Source organism: Drosophila hydei, unplaced genomic scaffold (assembly GCF_003285905.1).
Source record: "Drosophila hydei strain 15085-1641.00,03,60 unplaced genomic scaffold, DhydRS2 tig00000001-arrow-pilon, whole genome shotgun sequence".
Lineage (NCBI taxonomy): Eukaryota > Metazoa > Arthropoda > Insecta > Diptera > Drosophilidae > Drosophila > Drosophila hydei.
In genome coordinates, this window is record NW_022045643.1 from 14,604,660 (window position 1) to 14,625,640 (window position 20,981).

Consider the following 20,981-nt stretch of genomic DNA (forward strand, 5'->3'; position numbering starts at 1 on the left):
AACAATGCGGCAAACAATTGATATACCAATTACCCAGCTACACAAAGTAAAACTCTAGCGTTGAGCTCAATGCGAAAACGAGTTAGAATTTCCTAGTCGGCTGTAAGCGACTGTATAATGCTCGATCGCAGGCAAGTGCAGCCGCAAAAAGCGTTTGCAGAACTAAAGAATCATCAGCATCGAAAGGATTTGATTATTACTTCAACTTTCGATCTGGCCTATGAGCTGGCTCTTCTGTTAATTTGGAAGCCAATATACCCACTTCAATCGGAAACTAGCCGCGGTTCCAATGCGATAGCCGATGTTCAACAGCTGCCGCGGGACATTGCATGTGGGGCAAGAGCAGCCCCCGCTGGGACACAATCGCGTGGCTCAAATCTTGGCTTGGCTATTGGCAACATTAGAAGGTGCTTGAGGCTTTAGAGGAACTCTCGCATGGTCGAGACCTATGACCAGCACCAAGGGTCGAGTCGAGTGTGAGGCTTGCGGTTCTCTCGTTAATTGCAACCTAGCCCCGAAATCGAACTCCTATTTGCCAAGCTGACCAATGGCCGGCCACTCGTCGTAGCCGTATCTTGGCAATCTTCTCTGAGCGCTGCTCAAGCGCACATTAGCAGTGCTTCAAAAGGCAAGTCGAGCCCGGCTGCCCGGCTGCCCGGCTGCCCGACTGCGATTCACAGCTGCGATATGATCAGTCGCCATAAAGACAGTCCAAACAGCGACTCCAACCGCGAGTCTGACTCCCAAAACAGATGCGGTCTCATCAGCGTGCGCGTAATGAGCCTCATAGCTCCATGGCCGGAGGAGTCAGCTGTTGGCTTTGGAATTTTGGCCATATTTGTCGCCTGTGTGGCATAAAAGGCAACATATTCGCTGATTCGCTTGGCTTAAACTGCTACCAGTTTGTGCGTAACATTAATTGGCCAACAGCGGAGTCTCCTCTGCAACTGCGACTGCTTGAATTGCGCAACTCACGTCACGTTGCTCAACATTTGGACATTGAAGAGAGAAAAAGAAGGAGAGAGAGAGAGACATAAAATCGAATTATTGTAGATTGTGGGTCCAGAAATATTTCATTTTATTTATATTAATTTCTTTTTTATCTGCCTTAAATAATGATGTCTGGTTAAATAAGCAATTTACCCCTTGTGTCAGTCAGTCAGCTCAAACCAGTTGTTGAAATAGTTGCTTCAAATAAAAATATAATATAATTAAGTTAAGCTACAATCACATCAAACAGATATCTAATATTTGGAAAAAGTATTCATTTATGAGAAATCACTGTCAAAATTTTGAGTCTTGGCATTCGTATTTCGCGTTTCATGCAGCGAATCAATGATTTATTTTCATTTTTAACTGCGAGAGACCTTGTGCGGAGGGATATATTGAGACTCATTTAATATCATATTAGATATTTGCAGTTCCTTTACAATATAGCCAGCATTAAATTACATCTTACTGGGAAAACTAAGTAAAAACAACAAAAACAAAACTTGAAAGATTTGTGTCTCTTGAACTTATCTCATACATATAGTGCATATTGAAGTTTCTACATTTCGGGGGCTTTGGGTCACGTACGTATTGCTTTTTACTAATTAATAAATTAGTAAGACTTCAAAAAAATGAAATCTGAAAAACTATATATAGGTGTTTCAGGCATCTCTTGGCTATATCATATACAGACATAGCTACGCAACTCTTTCTTTGCTCTAGACCATTTCAGAACTCTGTGGCTGCAGCCTGTGCACAGAGAGCAAGAACGCGTGAAGGCCTGGCATGCTGCGGTAAAGTGTGAGAGCGTCGTACCTCAGCAAATAAACAGAGCTAAATATTTGTATATGCAGATTGTGGGTATATGCAGAAGAGTTAAAACATTTTTATTTAAAATCAAATCAATTCAGATTCCTCTCCGTTTTGTAAATTGTAATTGGTAATATGTCACTCTCTTAAGTTATGCAGGCTTTAGGTATGGGAATAGTATATAAATATGTTTTTATAATTTAAAAAAAAAATAAAATAAAAATATAAAAAAAAATAATATAAAAAAAAAAGTATATAAATATGTTTTTATAATTTATTATATATTTTTATTGTTATTATAATCTAAAGATATTTTAATATATAAATATTAATATTATATACATTCATTTCATTAAATTTGTTGTTGTTAAAGGCAATCGAAATGTAATCTTAAATAGTACAATTTTTCATATGAGAGCGAGCAGGAGTCGATAGCAAAGACTGTCTATGATAGAGGCGAGAAGTTGTTGCCTGCTTATTGCTTATATGATTCAAATAATACCAATCAATACTCATACTTGACTTAACTTATCCATTTCACGCTGATTAAGTGTTTCTATTACATTACAATACAATTTTTTACTTCCAGGTAAGTTCGATGCGTGTTTCTATTCAACAATTCCTTTTCAATACTCTGTGGCACGGTAAGAATGGCTCTTTCTCAATGTTTACTGTATATTACAATGCCCATTCTTAATATATAATATATCATATTAAGTTTACTGACTATTTCCAGCTGCGTAAGTACAAAAAGTTATTTTAAAATTGTTTAGATTCAAGAGTATTTGGCTACAGTAATGCACGCTTCCTGTCCCCCAAATAAGAATGCTCAGCTGTGTAGGCGAAGCGATAACAATATCGTCATCGTAAAGACTTCAACTAAATACTTTCAGTTCACAATGCCGCCTTATATAAATGTCAGTGCTTACTTCTTTGCAAGTGGAAAAATATTTACGAGCAACAAGGGAGCTCAGTACTTTATACTCTTGCCATGGGTATTGTCCACTTACTTTGTCAGACAATGTGTAACACAAGAATTGAGCAGCTCTAAATTACTAAGCTCTAAAGATAAAACTTTACTTGAGAGAGACTCACTGCACGTGCCTAAACTCAATTTCTATTCAAGATTGCCTTTAAATTGCTTGAAGCTCTACTACCCCTCAGGCAGCTATGGCTATTCTGGATAAAGATGTATGTATAAAGATATTTACATTTAATAGAATAATTACTATTCTGAGCATTATTCATATACACCTACCTCATCCGATTGATTTACACTCACATTTATATGCTCAGCTCTTAGTTAAGAGTATTTTCAATTCGGCTTGTGGAATGAAAACTCTTTTGCTCTTTTTCCTGTTTCATTTCTTACTATCAGCTTTAAGTATATTGTATATGGCACAAAGTAAAATAAATCGTCAAAATAATCACATGAGAGCAACAATGAGACTACCAGTAAGAGTCTGTGGCTGGTCAGCTACTCTATAAAAAGCGTTTTATGTTTATTAATATTCGAAAATTGATAAAGACTTTTATTGCTCATTGCTCTTAGATTGTTGTTGCTGAAAAGTATTTCTCTACATAATTTTCTGCTCGTTATTCATGTAAAGATCTTCGATCTGTGTTTTGTGAGCCGCCTTAACTAAACGAAAAAGAAAAATAAATAAACCACAAATGACGAACCATAACACAGTTGTATGTTGTATATATAATTCAATAAGTGATAATCTATAAGCAATAAAGAAAACCAAGAAAACTTTGTATGGGGGCTTGGGCTTGGGTTCGAGTTTGATCTTGAGTTGGGGCATTGGTTGTGTGGCAATTACGGCGCAACCAGAGATATTTGTCCCAAAAAACTGACCCAACAAACGATGCTTAGGCGCTGATGCCCCTCTGGCATACCTCCAGCCGAACGAATGATGTTTATCGGCAGTCCATTGTTTTCTCTGGGGTCTCAGCGCCTTTTGGCCTTTGTAGACGAATGCTGCAATGCTCCACCTCCTCCTCCTGCCACAGCTGGTAGAGGTGCTCGTTACCGAAATGCGTTGCATGACAAATGACTTGAAATTTATTATCGCACTCGAGTTGCCAAAGACACACACACATAAAACACTTCTTCTATTGTTTAACTTTAGTTTCAATTTTGCATAAACGAAAGTGAAAATATTGAGCTGACTTCTGTGACGTGTCGTAGTCGAGTTTTATTTGTATTTAACATCATGATTAATCGTTGCAACTGTGAAAATGTAAACTTTCGCATTTTTATAACGGACTCCAATACAGAGAAACCCGAACAGAGTGAAACGCAGTTCGATACAAGAGTTGAGCATTGTCGTTTAGACTTATCTTTAAACCATGTAAATGAAAGGACGAAGTCAGTAAAATTTACAAGCTTACATATTTTTAGAAGAAAGGGAAAGAGAGAGAGAGAGAGAGAGAGAAAGAGAGACTTATAGATGGAGAGGGAGAGAAACTCTTTAAACTCTAGATTTAAATACTTTTAAATTTAAATCAAAATAAATATGTAAATTCTTAACATTAAATTAGAAACAAATATTAGTAAACATTTGTTACTTATTTGATTCAAATTATATAATTTTTATTTTTTTTTTTTCACTTTATATTATATTTTACTCAATTCAAGTATTAAATCAATTCACATATTCCGAGTGAATTTTTATTCCAATCAGACTGTAAAACACTTTTGATAAATACTTTTTTTAGTCGAAGCTGCTCTGAGGCAGAAGATTTCTCGATATACCCAAGCATTCATTTCAGACCTTTTGTACTTATTTCAAGTCAGTGTGGGAGGCTGCTCACACCTGACACTTGACGAACTGAAGGGAAAACCTCTGCTGTGGAACCAACCACAATTTGTGCGTAAGTTGGAAGGTAAATGTTTCTTTTTCAAACAGTTTTTCCCTTTTACGCAGATCACTTGCGGCTTAAGCTGACTTTGGCTAAAACATTTTTGGCTGTTCTTGACATTTTTGGCAATGAAATGAGTTAAGTCTTGCCGCTGTTCTCTCTGTGTATTTGATGGCATTGCATTATTTTCATAGTGCTTGTGTGGGTTCAATATATGCCGAAGGGCTCATTGATATTGTTTGTTGTTTCTGGCCGCTTCAAATTGCGTAAATTCATAAAAGTTACAATAATTTACAATTCGTTGCATTTGCCGTGCGCAAATTTGCAGTTTGCCATTTCGGGCGCTGCTTTCGCCAATTACAAAAACAACAAATAAAACAACAACAACAGCAGCAGCAGCAGCAGCAACGGCAAAATAAAAACAACCACACACATGCATATACTATCAAAATAAACAGCATTGCAGCAGCCAGTGGGTGGGTGGGTGGCTGGTTACATTGAACGCATATTAATCAAGCGCATAATTTGCTGCTCTCTGGTGGGCGAATGTGAATAACTAGCGATAAAAACTTGGCAAATATAAAATGCAAACAAAATTGGCTGTGGAATTGTGCCAAAGTTTTGCTCGATTGATGAGAGGGTGAGAGAGAGAGTGAGAGGGTGGGTGTAGGGAGCAGGGTGCAGGCAGAGTGGGCGTGGGAGAGTTGGGGGTTAGCTGTAATGGCCGTTAGCCATTGAATTTGCAGCAGTTGTTGCTATATTGTCGGTTAACCATTGAAGAGCCATTTTCATAGCGGGCCCCGAAAATTTGGCGCTGTGGCTGCCACGCCCACACACACAGACGCCCACACACACACGCCTACACACAGTATTTGCATTTGTGTGTGCATATTGGTTGCTAGTGTTTATTTTAGAGTTGATTTTCAAGTGAACAGTTTACTTAATGCACGCCACGCATCGAAATGCAGCGCGTTGCAATGCAAAGCAAATGCAAATTACGCATACGCCAGAGTTGCCAGAGCTTGCGGTAAGCCGTGCATCGAACCGAGAACGACCGCCCCTTACCCTCTCACTCTCATTAAACACGCTTCATGTATTGCCCAAAAACATTCATGCCAATAATTTTCGATAAATGCCACACCCACACACACGCTCAGTGATTCGAGCAACAGCCCCCTGCGTCTGGGCGAGCTCTTCAGCGTTAAATTGGAAACACTTTAGATTCGCATTTAATTAATTAATTTAAGCAAATTGTTTGCTTCAAATTAATTGAATTTGCATTTAATTTGTGCTCACGAGACACAATTACAACAACAACAGCAGCAACAACTTCTAGTTGGGTTGCGTCAATGCGTCAATTCGTCAATGGGTCAATTCGTCAGTTAAACTCTGTGGCAAGCAGCTTCAGATAGCTTCTGCCCTGCCTCCACGGGCAACGCTGCTTGCTGCTGCTCGTCAGCATTCAATTTATTAACTAAGTTCACTTATGCGGAATAAAATAAGCAGCAGCATCAGCAGCAGCAACTCCAATGCAAGCTCTACAATTCCGCAATATTGCCAAATTGTTAATGCAAAAAGGGCACCGAGATGGCTCCATCTGAGACGCACTTTGCCGAGCAGCCAGCAGGAAGAAGGAAGCATCTGCTAACAAGTTGGCTAAGATGTATTAAGTGCATGCAAACATAATGCATAAATATGCAATTAATATCAATTCATTCAAATATTTAATGCATGCAGATGACACAAGACTCAATTCAAATTCGAAGTGTTCAATTCAGACCTTTGTCTGTTACACTAAGGGCAAGAGCGTGACTCAAAGCATGCAAAATAATATTGTTGAGTCTTACATCTAACAATGACTGAAGCAGACGAAAGTAATTGTTTACTTGTGCTAAATAATATTTGTAATATTGAGTCTCATCAAAGGAAAACACAGGAGGAGGGACTTTCGTGGAAATTATAGTAGGAATTCCATTTCAATCGAATTTCTTGAAACTGAAATAGTGCGTGAGTGAGCAAAGTTCATATTTTTCACTAGGACAGACGTATGAAGTTTATAGTTATTAGGAATAAATAACATCACACACACATATAAATATATATATATATATATTTATATATATATACATTTATCTGAGCCTGTTTTACCATTGCCAATATATTAAGAACATGCAAATAAATATAATAAATATTCGAAATAAAAAAGCACATATTATGTAAGCACGAATATATAAATAATCATGTTGTTCCACAAACTGAAATGTTTCAAATATCAGCTTATAAAAATGCACACATTTCATATAATATTTGGCAAGCAGCAGCGCAAAAGAAATTAAGTCACAAGATCTAGAAAATGAAGCCGATGCTTTCTGCAGAGGCCCAGACGTAGGTGGCTATAGGGACTATGCTGCTGATTACATTAAGTGTATGCAGTCTTTAGCTGCGTTCACCAAGGAAGTCTTTCCCAAAGGAAGCCACGATCAAATAAATAGAATTATTAAAAAACTGTAACAACAAATAGTTCTTTAAGCCATGATTGATTTGCGACTTACCTGTAGCAGCCAAAGTACAAAAATATAGCTCTCTGAGAAGGCTTAGCTAGTAGACCGTGATGTCTAGCTGCCATTCGCGACTGACTTGATATGTGAAATAAAATATTAAAGGGCTGGCCAGAGCTGGGGATAATGCAAATTTAGCTTTTATTTCATCATGCAAGAAAACTTGAAGGCGTGTGGCAGCAATCAGCAGGGCGTATATGGCAGGCATAATGATGATAATACGAACATAAGTAGATATAATAATTATTATTAATTTAAAGCCAATTAGGTTGCAGCAGTCGCCTGAAAGGCGACGCATAAACGAGACAAACAATTTGCGCTTTTCACACTAATTAAATGCGAATGCGAAGCGAATGAGACGAGCTGACAACGGGCAAAATGAATTGCACTGCGACAGCGACTTGCCGCCAAGACGGCGAGTGAGCCGCGGGCGGCGGGAACGTGGGCGTGGCTGGGCGAGAAATTAAAGCAGAGTTGCATGCAACACACAAATGATTAAAAATGTAAATTTTAATTCAATTTGGCTGGCGAATAACGAAACGAGAAACAAAAAGGAAACTAGTAGCTGAATAAGTGGCTTATTGTGAGCCAGCAGCAGTCGCACAGGGCGCGCTCTGTCGTCTTGGCAGGAGCCAGGACGCAGGACGCAGCTGCTAAGACTAAGACAGACGGGCCAAGTGACGCGACAAGCTTTGCCGCAAGGCAGCGTGAATGAAATACGGCAAAAAGAATTGTGTAAGAAAAGCCATTGTCGATAAAGTAGTTTGCTTGCGGGCCAATCGAATGAAGGCGGGTGCCCGGGCCCACAGGATGATGGAAAACTTGCCAGGCCTCTTCGACGCCGGGGCAGGCAGTCGGGCAAAATCTTAGCACAAATCGAATTTCTATTTGCTAAGAAACAACATGTGCCATCTGAAAGCGGAAACAAAAGATGCTCGCTACATATTGCAAGCTGGATAGGTGCTCAGCGAAGGAGTGCTTGACTTAAGAATACCCTGGTTAATGTATGCATATTCAGAATAAGCATTTAAATGTTTGTGAAGCTTCTGAAACCCCAAAAGAAACGCTTCTCATCTCATCTACATCAGCTGCACTACAGACTTGGCTGTGCTTAAGCTGAGCTTTTCAAAATATCTCATCAAGAACTTGGCTTTATCTCTGCCCCAGATTATAACTTTATGACTTTAATGATTTTTATAACTGTGTAACAGATTTGCATTTCAGCACGAGGATAATTTTGAGTAGAGATTAAAAAGATCAGCTTAAAATGCATTAAAGAAGAATATTTTTATATATTTGGTTCCGCTTATTGAAAATGGAAAATCGGGGTATAATGATTTGCTGAACCTTTATGTAACAGGCAGAAGCAGGCATTGCGTACAGCACAAAATATATATATTCTTGATATATATTCTTGATATATATATTCTTGATTATATATATGATATATATTCTTGATTATGTGTCTGTCCGTATTTCTAAACACATCGATCTCATATTATATATATTATTTCGTTTGCTTCAAATAATCGATAATTTCAATAAAATATATAAATCATATGCTAAAAATTTCAAATAAGAATTTTGGTCATTTGGCAAAAATAGGTGCCAGCAGCGCCAAGCTACCTTGCATCTATACCTGGGCACACATTCAAAGGAGCAGAATTGAGCTATAATTGTGTTTGAACTATCAGCTGCGACTTTAGTTTAGATAGCTAGTGGCGGGAGAATCTGTGAGTTCATGATGCGTGGATCACGCTTTTAGTTGGAAATTGAAATTCAAATTGCTTTAACTTTATTCGGCTTTAAGACATACATAAATAAACGTGTGTGTGTGCAGGTGTACCTGTGGGTGTTTTATATACCTATGCACAAGCTGTGGAGTGTATTTAAAAATAGCCCCATGACTAGAGCTGGCTTACTTGCTTAAGAAGGGCTCAGCTAATAAAACAAATTTTTTGTTTTCTTTACTTCCCACTTATAACTTTCTTCCCTTAAACTTCTAACTTACTCCAAGTCATTTTTGTCGATAGTAAGCGTAGCCATAAGAGCTAAAAACTTCAAGTTTCTTGCATCTGTGTGATGAAAACACAGATTTCGTATACACAGATTTCCTAGATACAAATAGAAGTGATTTGCCAATGCTGCATGGCATTTCCCATAGTGAAGCCAGAAACAATTCTGGGCTCAAAGGGCATTCAAGTATTTTTGGCCTAGTCCCAGCACAACATAAATCTAAAATAAATCTTCTATACTCAGCACGAGCTGCTCTACTGAGCGCCGCAGAATGTTGAATTTTCTCTCTGAGGCAAGTCTGAAGATAATGTCTCCTTGGTTCGTTTCGATCAAAAATATAGCCTAATTAACTTTTAATTCAAGTATTAATGGTAAAGAAAATACCATAAATCTGAAACACTCTCTTGATCTTCGATCTATGATTTGACTATTCCAATCGAGGAAGATACGTATCAAAGACAGCCCCAGATATATTTTATGCTTTAATGGTGTACCCTGTACAGGTTACTCTGAGAACAGGCTTATAAGAAAGGCTCCATCATTATATAAATTATTCCAGGACATTAGCTTTCTCTCTCATCTCCAACTCTAAATATTTCATGGAATTCTGGACATGCCCTAGGTAGTTTCATTTAGATGTGCTTAGATACGACCTTTGGCATTATCACGCTAGCTTTGTGACGACTTTTATGTTATCTGTCCAAAAACAAGCAAGAGAATCAAAGGAAAAAAACTCGCGTAAAGGTTACCTTCAAAGCAGGTGTGCTGCAGGACATCATATTTCTCGGTCGTCTTTCGTCGCTAAGTGAAATGAATCTGCAATTCTATTCCATTTTATCCCCTCTTAGATGGCGCGGCATGGAAGCTGATGATGCCAGGCAGCTAGCCAGGTGTGGATTTAATGCACGTCAGCTGATGCCAGTGAGGCAGTGGGGCAGGTGGCTGGTGGCTGGTGGCTGGTGGCTGGTGGCCGATGGCATTTGGCTCGTTCGCCCTGCGCTTTTTGCCGAAACACTTTCCTCTTTAGCCGCAAGCGAAAAGGAACAAAAAAAGCACTAGATGTGGCCTGTTCTCTTCGCGGACTCTTCGAGTGAAACAGATCCAGCGGCAAATGCAAATAACTTGCAGTTTTTTATTTTTGCTCCACGGCGCCGCATGCGAAACTGTGGCAAGGCTGCGGGTAATCAACAAGCGTTTATGGATGCCACAGTTCTTGCTCCTGCCACTGCCACTGCCACTGCTACTGCTACTGCTACTGCTCCTGGCTGTCGTCCTGTTGATGAACTTGTTGATGATAGTTGTTGCATTTGCTGCCGTTACTCGTTTGTCCCACTGCGTTTTGTCGAGAGTTTTTCTTCTTTGCTTTTGATGAACACCAGCTCGAAAAACTGCAGCTGCAAGTGCTTCTGATTGATAATAGAGACTGAGAGTGTGTGATAGAGAGAGCGGGAGAGAAATAACATTAGCACAGCTTCTAATTTTTTAGGGACCCTAATTGGCTGGCCAATCAACTGACAGCTGACGAGTTGCTCGCCTCGCAGAGTCCAGCCATTTCCACGAATTTCCATAAATATCTTTCACAAAAGTCTGTCACGCCCTTTTAGTATTTAGCGCAGGAGACAAAGTGACAAGCCGCAAAATAATCAAACTAAATTGCAATTATCCTAAATACAAAAAATAAGCGCAAAAAAGCGCGAAATTTGATGGTGACCCACTGCAAAATGTTCTGAAAATGATTTGACTTGAGCTAAACGAATATGTGTATATATCAAAAATATTTATAAATAAATTATAAATAAATCGCCATTGATAAGATTTGATTGGCTTTCCTATGGGGTTGGATGCTATTGAACAACATGCATCAGCTTTGCCGACTTCCTATATCAAAAAGTGGAGAAGACTTAGTTAGCGCTTGGGCACATATCCTTATCGGAGCACATTCAGATGAAATACTTTTGAGACAACTGTGGACAAAGCTAGAAAAAGAACCAACTTAGGCAAGCAAATGTATTTTTGCTGGCCTTGAAGCCACAGTGGAGCCTTAAACAACATCAAGTATATGCTCCACTTCTAATAACAATTTCAAATATAAGTCTGGCCTGATTGGAGCATCATTTAAATAAGTAAAAGATTAAGAAACTCCTTCGCGCGCACGCTTAACTCTGTTGTTGGTAACACAAGCAGTTAAACTGTGGAGCACAGCAATTTTGTTTAGGCGAGCTCATCCTCAAGTGCCGTTTGATGTCTCATATAACAATTACAAATTATTCGGGAACAGCCCTGCGTATAGCATTCGGGCCAAGGATGTCAAGCCAAGTGCGAGCTGGCAAAGGGTTCACAGTTGGCATTGGGACTGCGACTGCTGTGGGTCGGAGCATCGAATTGCTTATCACCTTTTGGCCTGACAGACATCATCATTCGATGCGACGACGACACATTCGTTAAAGTTCGTGGATAACCTCGACTTCTCTGCGACGACTCAGTCACTGTCTTTGTCGGGAAAACCCTTTTGGCATTTTAGCATATGTATATGTAGTTGACAAAATATGCAGCTGCGTCGTTAGCGACGGAGGGCGAGGTGACCTCCCCTCGGCTGCCACAAATATACTTGCAACGATTCGATTGTCAGGCAAAGGCAAGCTCCAATTGGGTTTTGGCTCTCTGCGTTATTATTATTTCTGATATATGCGGTCTTACTTTGCGGCTGTCACTCGGTTGCGCTGTCGCCACGAGGAGCACCCTTTCCTAACCCATCAACAGCCCCAGGACTCGGCGTCAGTCCAACCGACTTTGGTCTCTACATCTGCGTCTGCGTCTGCGTCGGCGTCGGTGGTCGTGCGGTCTATGCTCCATGTGTGTCTGTCGTGTCATGGCAACATGCAAATGAAGCGTGAGTTTTCGAAAGGTGTTGAAAACGGCTGCCAAATGTGTGTGTGCAGCAGAGTCTGCTTGGCTAGGGTCGCTATTCTGTGGCATTGAATTTGTTAAAGTCGCCTCCATCTCCATCTCCATCTCCGTCTGCATCTGCATCTGCATAATTTTATGCCAGCCATTTCAACTTTTATTCTGCTGCCTTTCTTCATCTTTCGCTGACAGCCAACGCCTCTCGATGACGATCATTGCCGACACAGGGCCTGCGGCTCTCCAATTTTAGAACATGCTGTCGAAATTGTTTCGTAATTGCAATGTTGACAGTGCCCACATGGTGACAGCGTCGGAGGTCCTTGTCGGCAACAGCCAAAGATGAAGTGCTGCCCAGGCACTTTCCCCTTAGCTGATAGAGCTCACTTCTCAGTGTCTGAGGTTACAGATATGCAATAAATAATTTTGATACGCTGCAGTCGTGTGACAATTAGCTGTCAAAAATGAGAAACGTTTGCGCTCGCATGCTGCTTACAGCCAGGCACTTTTAAAGTACTTGCAACTGGTTTGTGCCACAAAATGACTCAGATGCAGCCAGCCATAAGCATGCCTCACATTCCTGCCCGAGTAGGGCGCATGTCCTGCGCCTCAAACGCAGCAGTCGACACGAGCACGCACCACGTGATCTCACTTTTTCCTATATGTGAATATATTTATTCCGATTTACCAAATTTTCTCCTTGGGAAAACTCTACGTAAAACACTTTTAAATGTGCAAAGCGATTTTAGTAACTGCGACTTCTTTAACTACCTGAATGTAAGTAAGATAAAGCCAAGTATAGCAGAGTATAATACTGTGAAATATTGTTGATCTCCAGCTTAAAGCTCGTGAGAGCTGATGAGAAGTTATGCCGTGTCGTGTCACGAAAGGAAATGAGATACCTTTCAAGCTGCACTAGCTGCTGCTGCTGCGGCTGCCTAGCTGAAGTTGCTTGCAGCTCGTGTTCGTGTCTCGAGGCTGTAGTTGCCGCTTCAGGTTGCAGACAGGAGCCCGCCCACCCAGTGAATAGGCCACACATGTGTGTAATTTGCTTTACGAGCGCATCACCGAGGCGAAGCGAAGCATTGGTTAGCCAGAAGTTGAATGGGCTGGCCACAGAATGTCGGCGGGCGCACACGAGTCCTGCCAGAGGACAGCTCTGTGGAAATAGAAAATTCAAATTTGAAAATATGGAAATGCAACGAAACCGACGTGGCGGAGGCAGCTGCTCCCAACTGCAGCTCACTTCCCTTGGCTCGCAATGAGGAGCGAGGCGCAAGGCTGTAATTCGATTAACACCTTGCTCGGAGGCGTTGGCGGCGACTCTTGGCGTTTAATTGCTTGCCAGCGTCAATGATGGCACAGGCAGCAGTCGAGGCAGCACCAGCAGCAGCAGCAGCAGCAGCTGCCACCCGCTTAGCGCTTGCGGCGGCGCTTGACTGCGGCTTATTAGGTGCGGAAATCTTTATTGATTGATACATTGTTTGCTTGGCCCGCAGACTTCGCGGCTGCTGCGTTGTGACTGTGGGCTGTGGGCAACGTCAAGTGCCTCAATAATTCTTTCAATGCTGCATCGTCCTTGGTCTAAGTGGCAGCTGTTGACTGCTGCTGGATGCCCATCAGTTCGAAATGAAAACGGGAAATCAGAGATCAGAGTTCAGAAATTATAAATTTGAAATGCGATATGCAAAGTGTCACTCAGTGGAGCTCAGAGTTACAGTTCAGTTGGGTGATCCAGTTCAGTTAATGGAAACTGCAACTACCATTAAAAGTTAGCTCAATACTTAATGGAACTTATATGACACTGCTCGAAATGAAAGGGAGATATGAAAGAATTAATTCTTGGTTTAATTAAAATGAACTTAATGCTGAGTTCACTAGATCAATATTTTAGGATGAGCCGTTCAATGTTAAGAATTCTGCTTGAAATTGTTGAGCAATCGCTCATTTATGAACTAGATTTAAGTTGAGTAGTTCATTTGAATGAACTCATTCCGAACGATCGCAGACTACTCGAAAATCTGATGTGAGAAATGAGATGTGGAAATAGTTAATTCTAGCTGCGAGCTAGTTCACTTTATGTATGATTCACGAGCTATATAAATAGATATATAAATATATATTTATAGCTCATTTTATTCAGGATTTCAGTTACTCACGCAGTGCTCTATTTCAATCATATTTCATTTAGTAAATCAGCTTTAGTTTCGAGTCCCTTTGGATAACTGAGTTAAAAGCTCAAAGTGAAACTCATGAACTAGTTCTCAACAATCGCGCCAATTGCCATGATCGTCAGGGTTTACTGTATCTATTTGTCTAGCAATTAGCTGAGGCTTCGATTTGCACTGCTCAATTCGAGAGAGAGAGAGAGAGAGAGAGTGCGCTCGCTAGAGACTCAGGTTAATGGCCTAGGCCAGCCAGCAATGCAGCAATATAAATCTGTATTTCGCTGCTTTACAGCTGCGTTGTGCTGTGTGCACTTTGGTCCTGGACTTCAACTTCATTTGCAGCTCACAAATTGCATTCGGCGACAATGGACGCCGGCTGGATGGATGGAGAAATCCCCTTTAATTAGTTTGCCTTTCGTTTAATGCAATCGCGAAAATATTTTTTAATTTAAAAAGCGTAATTCAATATCTCGCGTAATTTTATTTCTCTTACTGGCGCAGGACCAAAGGAGGAGGTCAGTCGGTCTGCCGGCGTGGCACAAAGTGCCTGCCACTCATTGTCAGCTCTTGCCATCTTGCGCGCGTTGTGTCCTTTTGTGCGTGTCCTGTTCGATTTTTTCTCCATTTTTTTAAATGCCATGCGAACAATTTTTGCGTATTCTTTGATCGATGCATGCATACACATGTGTATATGCCACATCAGCTTGCAACAACAGCAACAGTTGTAAGGCCTGCTCGAAAGGCGCCCAAAGTGACCTGCATTCCATTGGATGACATTACCTCTCAGCCATTTTCCTACATTGCTGTTGTTGTTGTTGTTGTTTGTTTGTTGTTGCTGCTGTTGCTTGTTGTTTGTGTTCCTTATTTTGTGGGAATTGACGCAGGAAATGCCGCAACGCTTGGTTGTTGCTGCGGCTTCTGCTGCCCCCGCTGCAAGTCGCGTCGAAGCTCAATATTTCGGGTCAACAAGAACAACTGTTATTTAGAACACTTGTTGTTGCAGCAAAATCGAAGCCCTTTCTCTCTGCCTTTCTCTATCTTTCTCTGTCTCTCGCTGATTTAAAGAGCTGATCAAATTTCGTGACTGAGACTCTAAGTGCGGTGCTCCTTTATGTTGCGCTTAAGCAGGATACCAGAGAGAGGAAGTAACTTTACATAGAGAGACAGAAAGAGAGAGAGAGAGAGAGATGGAGACACCGTGCGAAAGAGACGCAGTAATTGCTAAATTAAGCCAAAATGCATGCTCGATAGGAATAAAGTTGGATGCAGCAGAGGAAGTCTTTTTTCAATGGAAATTTGAGCTCTGTCTCAACGGGAACTCGATTTTGAAACTAACTTTTTATGTTGCAACTGCAACAGAGCTCAGAAAAAACTAACCAAAAATATTGTTATTTGATCTTGAGCTGAGAAAAAATTACTTTCAAATTATACAAAGAGAAAGAACTTGAAAGTAGCCCTTTTATAACTTATTCTTTTTAATCTTATTACAAAATATATTTGAAGTATTTGAAAAAAAAAATTAAATATTTAATTTAAATTCGTTTTAAATTTTTGAGGAATTTTTAAATAATTTTATAACAATGATTCAATAGTTTATTTGAATATTGGAAGACTACAATTTCGGATGCGAAGCTTTTTGGTTGGATCAATGTCTGCATTGGCATAAAGAACTAATAAAGAGATTTGAGTGCTATTTAATAAGGATTGATGGGGCTAGACAAAGAAAGAGTTCAGAATTTAAGAAATCCATGAATCATTGGAATTTGTCTACGTAATATGCCCATTAGTCATTTTACATATTTGCAGATCCATTTTATCAGTTCTCCATATTGAAATATGCCAAACACAAAGACGATGAAAACGTTAAGAAATTCTCATTCAATTAAAGAAAAATTTGTGATCGACTTAAATTTATCTTAAGTCATTATATTTTTTTTTTTATTTTTTATTTTTTATATTTCTTTTTTTTTTTTTTAATTCCCAACTTGGCTTCACTCAATGAGAACTCTATTAATTCCCTCATCCTTAAACGTTTAGTATTTGGAGAAAAAAGTTTGCAAAATGTCAGTTGCAAGGGAAGCGCCCGATGCGTTGCGCTGCACCGCATCTTGCGTCTTGCCTCTTGAGCTCCGCTGCTACTCGTTGTCCTCTGAATGTATGACATTTTGTGCACAACAGGAAATTGACTTCTCATCGACAGCACAGAGCCGGAGAAAGACGAGGAATGCGGCGGAGCAGTCTGAAGAGAATAAAAAGTGGAGGAAGAAGAAGCACTTGGAAAATCCTATGCAAATAATTTCATTTTCAGGCTCGGCGCGCGTCATGCGGTGTTGCCACATTCCTTGAAAAGAACGTGCGTCTTCTTCTTCTTCTTCTTCTTCTGCTTGTGCTTCTTCGTATTTTTGCTTTACTTCGTCTTGCGTCAAAGCTGTCAAAAAAGCTTCAGCAACAACTTCCGCTACACGAGCGCGTGGCTACGGCTGCGGCTGCGGCTGCGGCTGCGGATGAGTATTGGCCGCCAAAAACCTGCTCAAAAGTAAAGCCATTAGCGAAATGTCCTTTACTTTGCTTATAACGCAATTTTCTGCTTCTTTCGGTTTTATTTTCCATTTTTTCCCACATTCTCCGTTGCTTCGTTAGCCAGAGTTTTTGACACACTGTGCCTGCCCCGGCTCTTGGTGCTAAATGACAACTTCACTGTCAGCATTTTAAACTTTTCCTCTCTTACTCCCTCTCTCTCTCTCTCTCTTTGTCTCTGACTCTTTCTCGCTTGCGAATCTGCGTTGTCCATTTTTCGGCAACTAAGAAAAGTTTTTCGGTTGTTCCTCTCGCTGCATTGTCGACCAGAACTTTACTGCAGCGTTAATGAAGTTGAAGAATTTTTTGTTTCGTTTTTGGTTTTGTTGTTTTCATTTCTATACTCTTATAAATACATATATATGGGCTTTAGCCATGTCGCTTGTAAAGCACTTCCCCATATATCCCCATCGACTGAGATCGTGGCTACGCGGTAAAGCCTTTGTCTTTCTCTAAGCTTAAGCTGTTAACGTGTAGTGTGCAGTTAGTAACGCCCGACTGAAATTTGCATATCTTACATATTTTATTTTTTATTCATTGTGTTTAAAGTTGACTTAAAATGTTAAAAAATTTATCTTAAGACAATTAAAAAATAAAAGTTAAATGTTTCAAAACAAATTGGCTTATAGTACTGCAATTGTTTTAAAATACTTTTGAATAAATATCAAACTAAATCACTATAAATACACATTTGATGCAAGTAACATAGCTTTCAAATACCTATCAAAGAAACGGAGTATGTTAGAAACAAACAGAAGCTGTTAAAAATAACATAATTTAAGCAAATAGCAGTGTAAATGTAAATGGCCGCAAGCGACGTGTCGCAACGTCTGTTATTTTGGCGCTATGTCCTGTCGCTGTTAAGTGCCCATTAACAGCAGATAAAACTGAACGAAACTGTTAGATGCGCAGCGACGACTGTAACCACCCCTAATCGCATCGCTGTAAATACATTTCCCCTACACGGGCGCTGCAAGCTTTGCCAAAAAAAACTTCAACGCACTTTTTTAACCTTCAAAATTAATCAGCAGCGTTTCGTTAAGCGCTTTGCAGATTGGGGTCGTCGGCAGCGCTGCCAACCGCGCTGGCGGCAGCGTCGTCATGCGCAGAGCATTCGCTGCGTCGGCAGAGACCAGTCAAACGAGTAAGGCAACAACAATGACTGCAGCATCAGAGCCCTCCCACGACACTTGCGCGCTCTGCGTTGCTCTCCCTGGGCCAGTTCTCTGAGCGGCCGAAAAACTGAACGAAGACTGCTACAACATCGGCAGACGTGCTCGCTCTCTTGCACTCGTGCACGCGCGTTCATCCTCTCTTTCCATCGTTCGCGTATGTGCCAGCATTCAGAACAATTTCGTGCGAGCGCGTCAGTTTGAAATCGTCGCTCGCTGAATTCACTTCGCATCCAAGCCGACCCGCACGCCACGCGGCCGTCGCGCAACTAACGACCAACGACCGTCGAACTCGAGCTCGACGTTCAAGTTGAAGTTGAAGCAAAACGCAAACGAAAATTACACACAAAAATAAAAAGAAAATTTACCGCTTGCCTCGCACCTGTGTGTCGAAGTTCTTCGCTTGTTGTTCTTGTGTCCTGTCATTTTTGTGTTGTCGCGTCCATCGCGTGTGTCTTTCAATTGAATTCGTGCAACAAGAAATTTCGCCACACAAATTGCAAACCAAAATCAATTTTAAATATTGTGAAATTGCATTGTTTACAGAAGCGGCAAAAGCGGCACAAGCAGGCATAAGACAAGTGCCGAAAGTGTTTAGACATCGAAAATGTGCTACGAATAGCAAAAGCATAACAAAGAAATCAAAAATATTCAAAAAGAAGCAATCGAAAGAAGAAATTCTGATAAAATGTTGGCGCTCAGCCCAGTTGAAAGTGCAGTGGAAAAGTGCTGAAAGAGTTGCTATTGAACCACGACAAGGGCTCCTCTGAAGGAGCTGACTACCTTCTGCTCCCTCTTCTCGCTCCTCTTTTCGGTCCTCCTCTCACCTCTCGTCTCGTCTATTTCGTCTCTGTCTCTGTTTGCGAGTGTCGGCTTTCCGGGCCCCACCAAAAGCCGCCAAAATTAAGTTCTCAAAGCAGAGCCAGCTCCACGCATACCGGCACACGGACAGCCTCTACGACGGTGGCACCGACACCGACGACGACGAATGTCCTTTGGAGTCGACCACTATGAATCCCTACGAGTTTGAGTCAACGCTCGACTGTCGCGACACGGGCGGCGGACCCTGCCCCGGCACCCTGCCCATGACCGGACGTCACGCCCCCTCCGGTGGCGCACCTGTGCACAGCCAAACGCTCCAGCACCAGCAGCAGCAAAACCAACAGAATTTACAAGCCGCAGCCGCAGCAGCCGCCGCCGCCGCTGCAGCCGCTCAGCAGTCCTCGCACTACGACTACGAGTATCAACATTTGCCGCATCGTCCACCGGATACCACAGCCAACTCCACGGCACAGCGCACACACGGCAGACAAGGTGAGTAACTCTACCTGAATCCGCACCTGAAGCAACAACCTTAGCTACAGCAGTTTCGATACAGCGACGACACAACTTTAAATACTTTTCCAAGATACAAAATGCGGGCAATTTATCTAATTTCTTATATGTGATATCTGTTGGTGGATGTAGCGGTAGCTATATTAGTTTAAAATGTACTAACTCAAATATTTTTCAAGTTTATTTCTGTTTTATTTATGATATCTTATTATAATAAATATCATATTAGAGAATTCCTAGTTGACTCTATGCTTATTCTACCTGATGATATATAATATTTAAGGAAATTACCAGACTGTCAAAAGTTATAAAAATATATATAAATTAAATTGAAATTTGTACTCGATATTTTCCTAGTGAAAAAAAAATATATTTCTATAAATGATCATCGAGTAATAACAACAAAAAAATTTTATATTTTACAAATTATATTTTTGAAAAAATGTAAATGATCCAAATACTTGGAATTCCTTGCGTGATTCAAAAATATTGGAATTTGGCATAATTTACTTAAATTGAAATTAAATTGAACTTTTCTATTTGAATATTTAAATGCTCAAGAAATTGAATAAAATATTAATCTAATCCAGTTCAGCTGATAGAACGTAAGTGATTTAAGCATCATTAGGGAAATTGAAAATTGGGAAAGCGCAGTTTATAATGGACGTTGGCTTAGCTTCTGATCCAGCAGTTCAATGGGAATTAACTGGAATTGAAACCGTTTGGCTCATTAGTGGCAAACTTATTGCTCCCTGCATTCGATGAAGCTCAATAATTATGTGGACTAAGCCAACTCAGAGCTTAGTCCGTTAAGCCCTGTGCCCAGGGGAAGCTCTGGAAGGCAGCCAGCCGACAAATTAAAATGTCGAAGCACAGTTTCCTTTTCATTTTCATTTTCAGTTTCAGTTTCAGTTCATTTTCATAAAATTCGGCAGGACGAAAACTTGCGCCAAGTTTAACCGAAAAATTAACGGCGCTTATCGCTGCGAACATTTTGCATAAATTAAACAAATTAGACAAAAGCCACGTTGAGCCGGAAAAGTGAATTCGATATTTGAGATTGGACCTGGAACATGACTTTTCTGATTTTTCCGGCTGAGTGGGTTTTTTCATATTAATAAACAATAAAAAAAATTTAGCTAGCAAATGGTGCAGCGGGCCACAGTTCCATTCCACTGTTGCCACCCTATCACAATTTCCATTCCCATTCCCGTTCCCATTTCCATGTTTAAGAATTCCGAGTGCGACGCCTGTGGCTGCGGCGTCTGTTAGATGAGGGAAAAACCTCGAAAAACCCTCGAGTTAGGGTTTCGAGTGGAGTTTGGTTACAATTGCGAGCCTCAGTCCTCTCAGACCTGTGTCCTCTTTGTCCATTCTGCCTGTTGTCTTTTGCCTGCATCTCGCAGTAGGTACGCCGTCTGCCTGCCTGCCTCTCCGTTCGTTTGCTTTTGCCGCTTTTCACTGTGATTTCCCGTCGTTTGTTGCTTTGGCAAATTTAATTTAAGCTGTTATATTTTCCATAAAATCCCAGCAACTATTTTCCATTTCTGAAAAACTTCCTGATATATGCTTAAATTTTAGATTAT

General features: G+C 40.7%; 1 protein-coding gene across 4 annotated transcripts in view; it reads left to right on the forward strand.

Annotated features, from left to right (window-relative positions):
• The first annotated feature begins 18,257 nt into the window (after nucleotides 1-18,257).
• Nucleotides 18,258-20,981, forward strand: part of LOC111597625 (teneurin-m) — a 131,704-nt gene continuing 128,980 nt past the window's right edge. For 2 of the 4 annotated variants that reach the window (XM_023312424.2, XM_023312425.2), the window contains exon 1: nucleotides 18,262-19,374. In XM_023312424.2, the coding sequence (XP_023168192.2) occupies nucleotides 19,071-19,374 (304 nt within the window). In that variant the 5' untranslated portion in view covers nucleotides 18,262-19,070. Of the gene's footprint in view, nucleotides 19,375-20,981 lie in introns of all 4 variants that reach the window. The other 2 variants (XM_023312427.2, XM_023312426.2) reach the window with 2 other exon arrangements.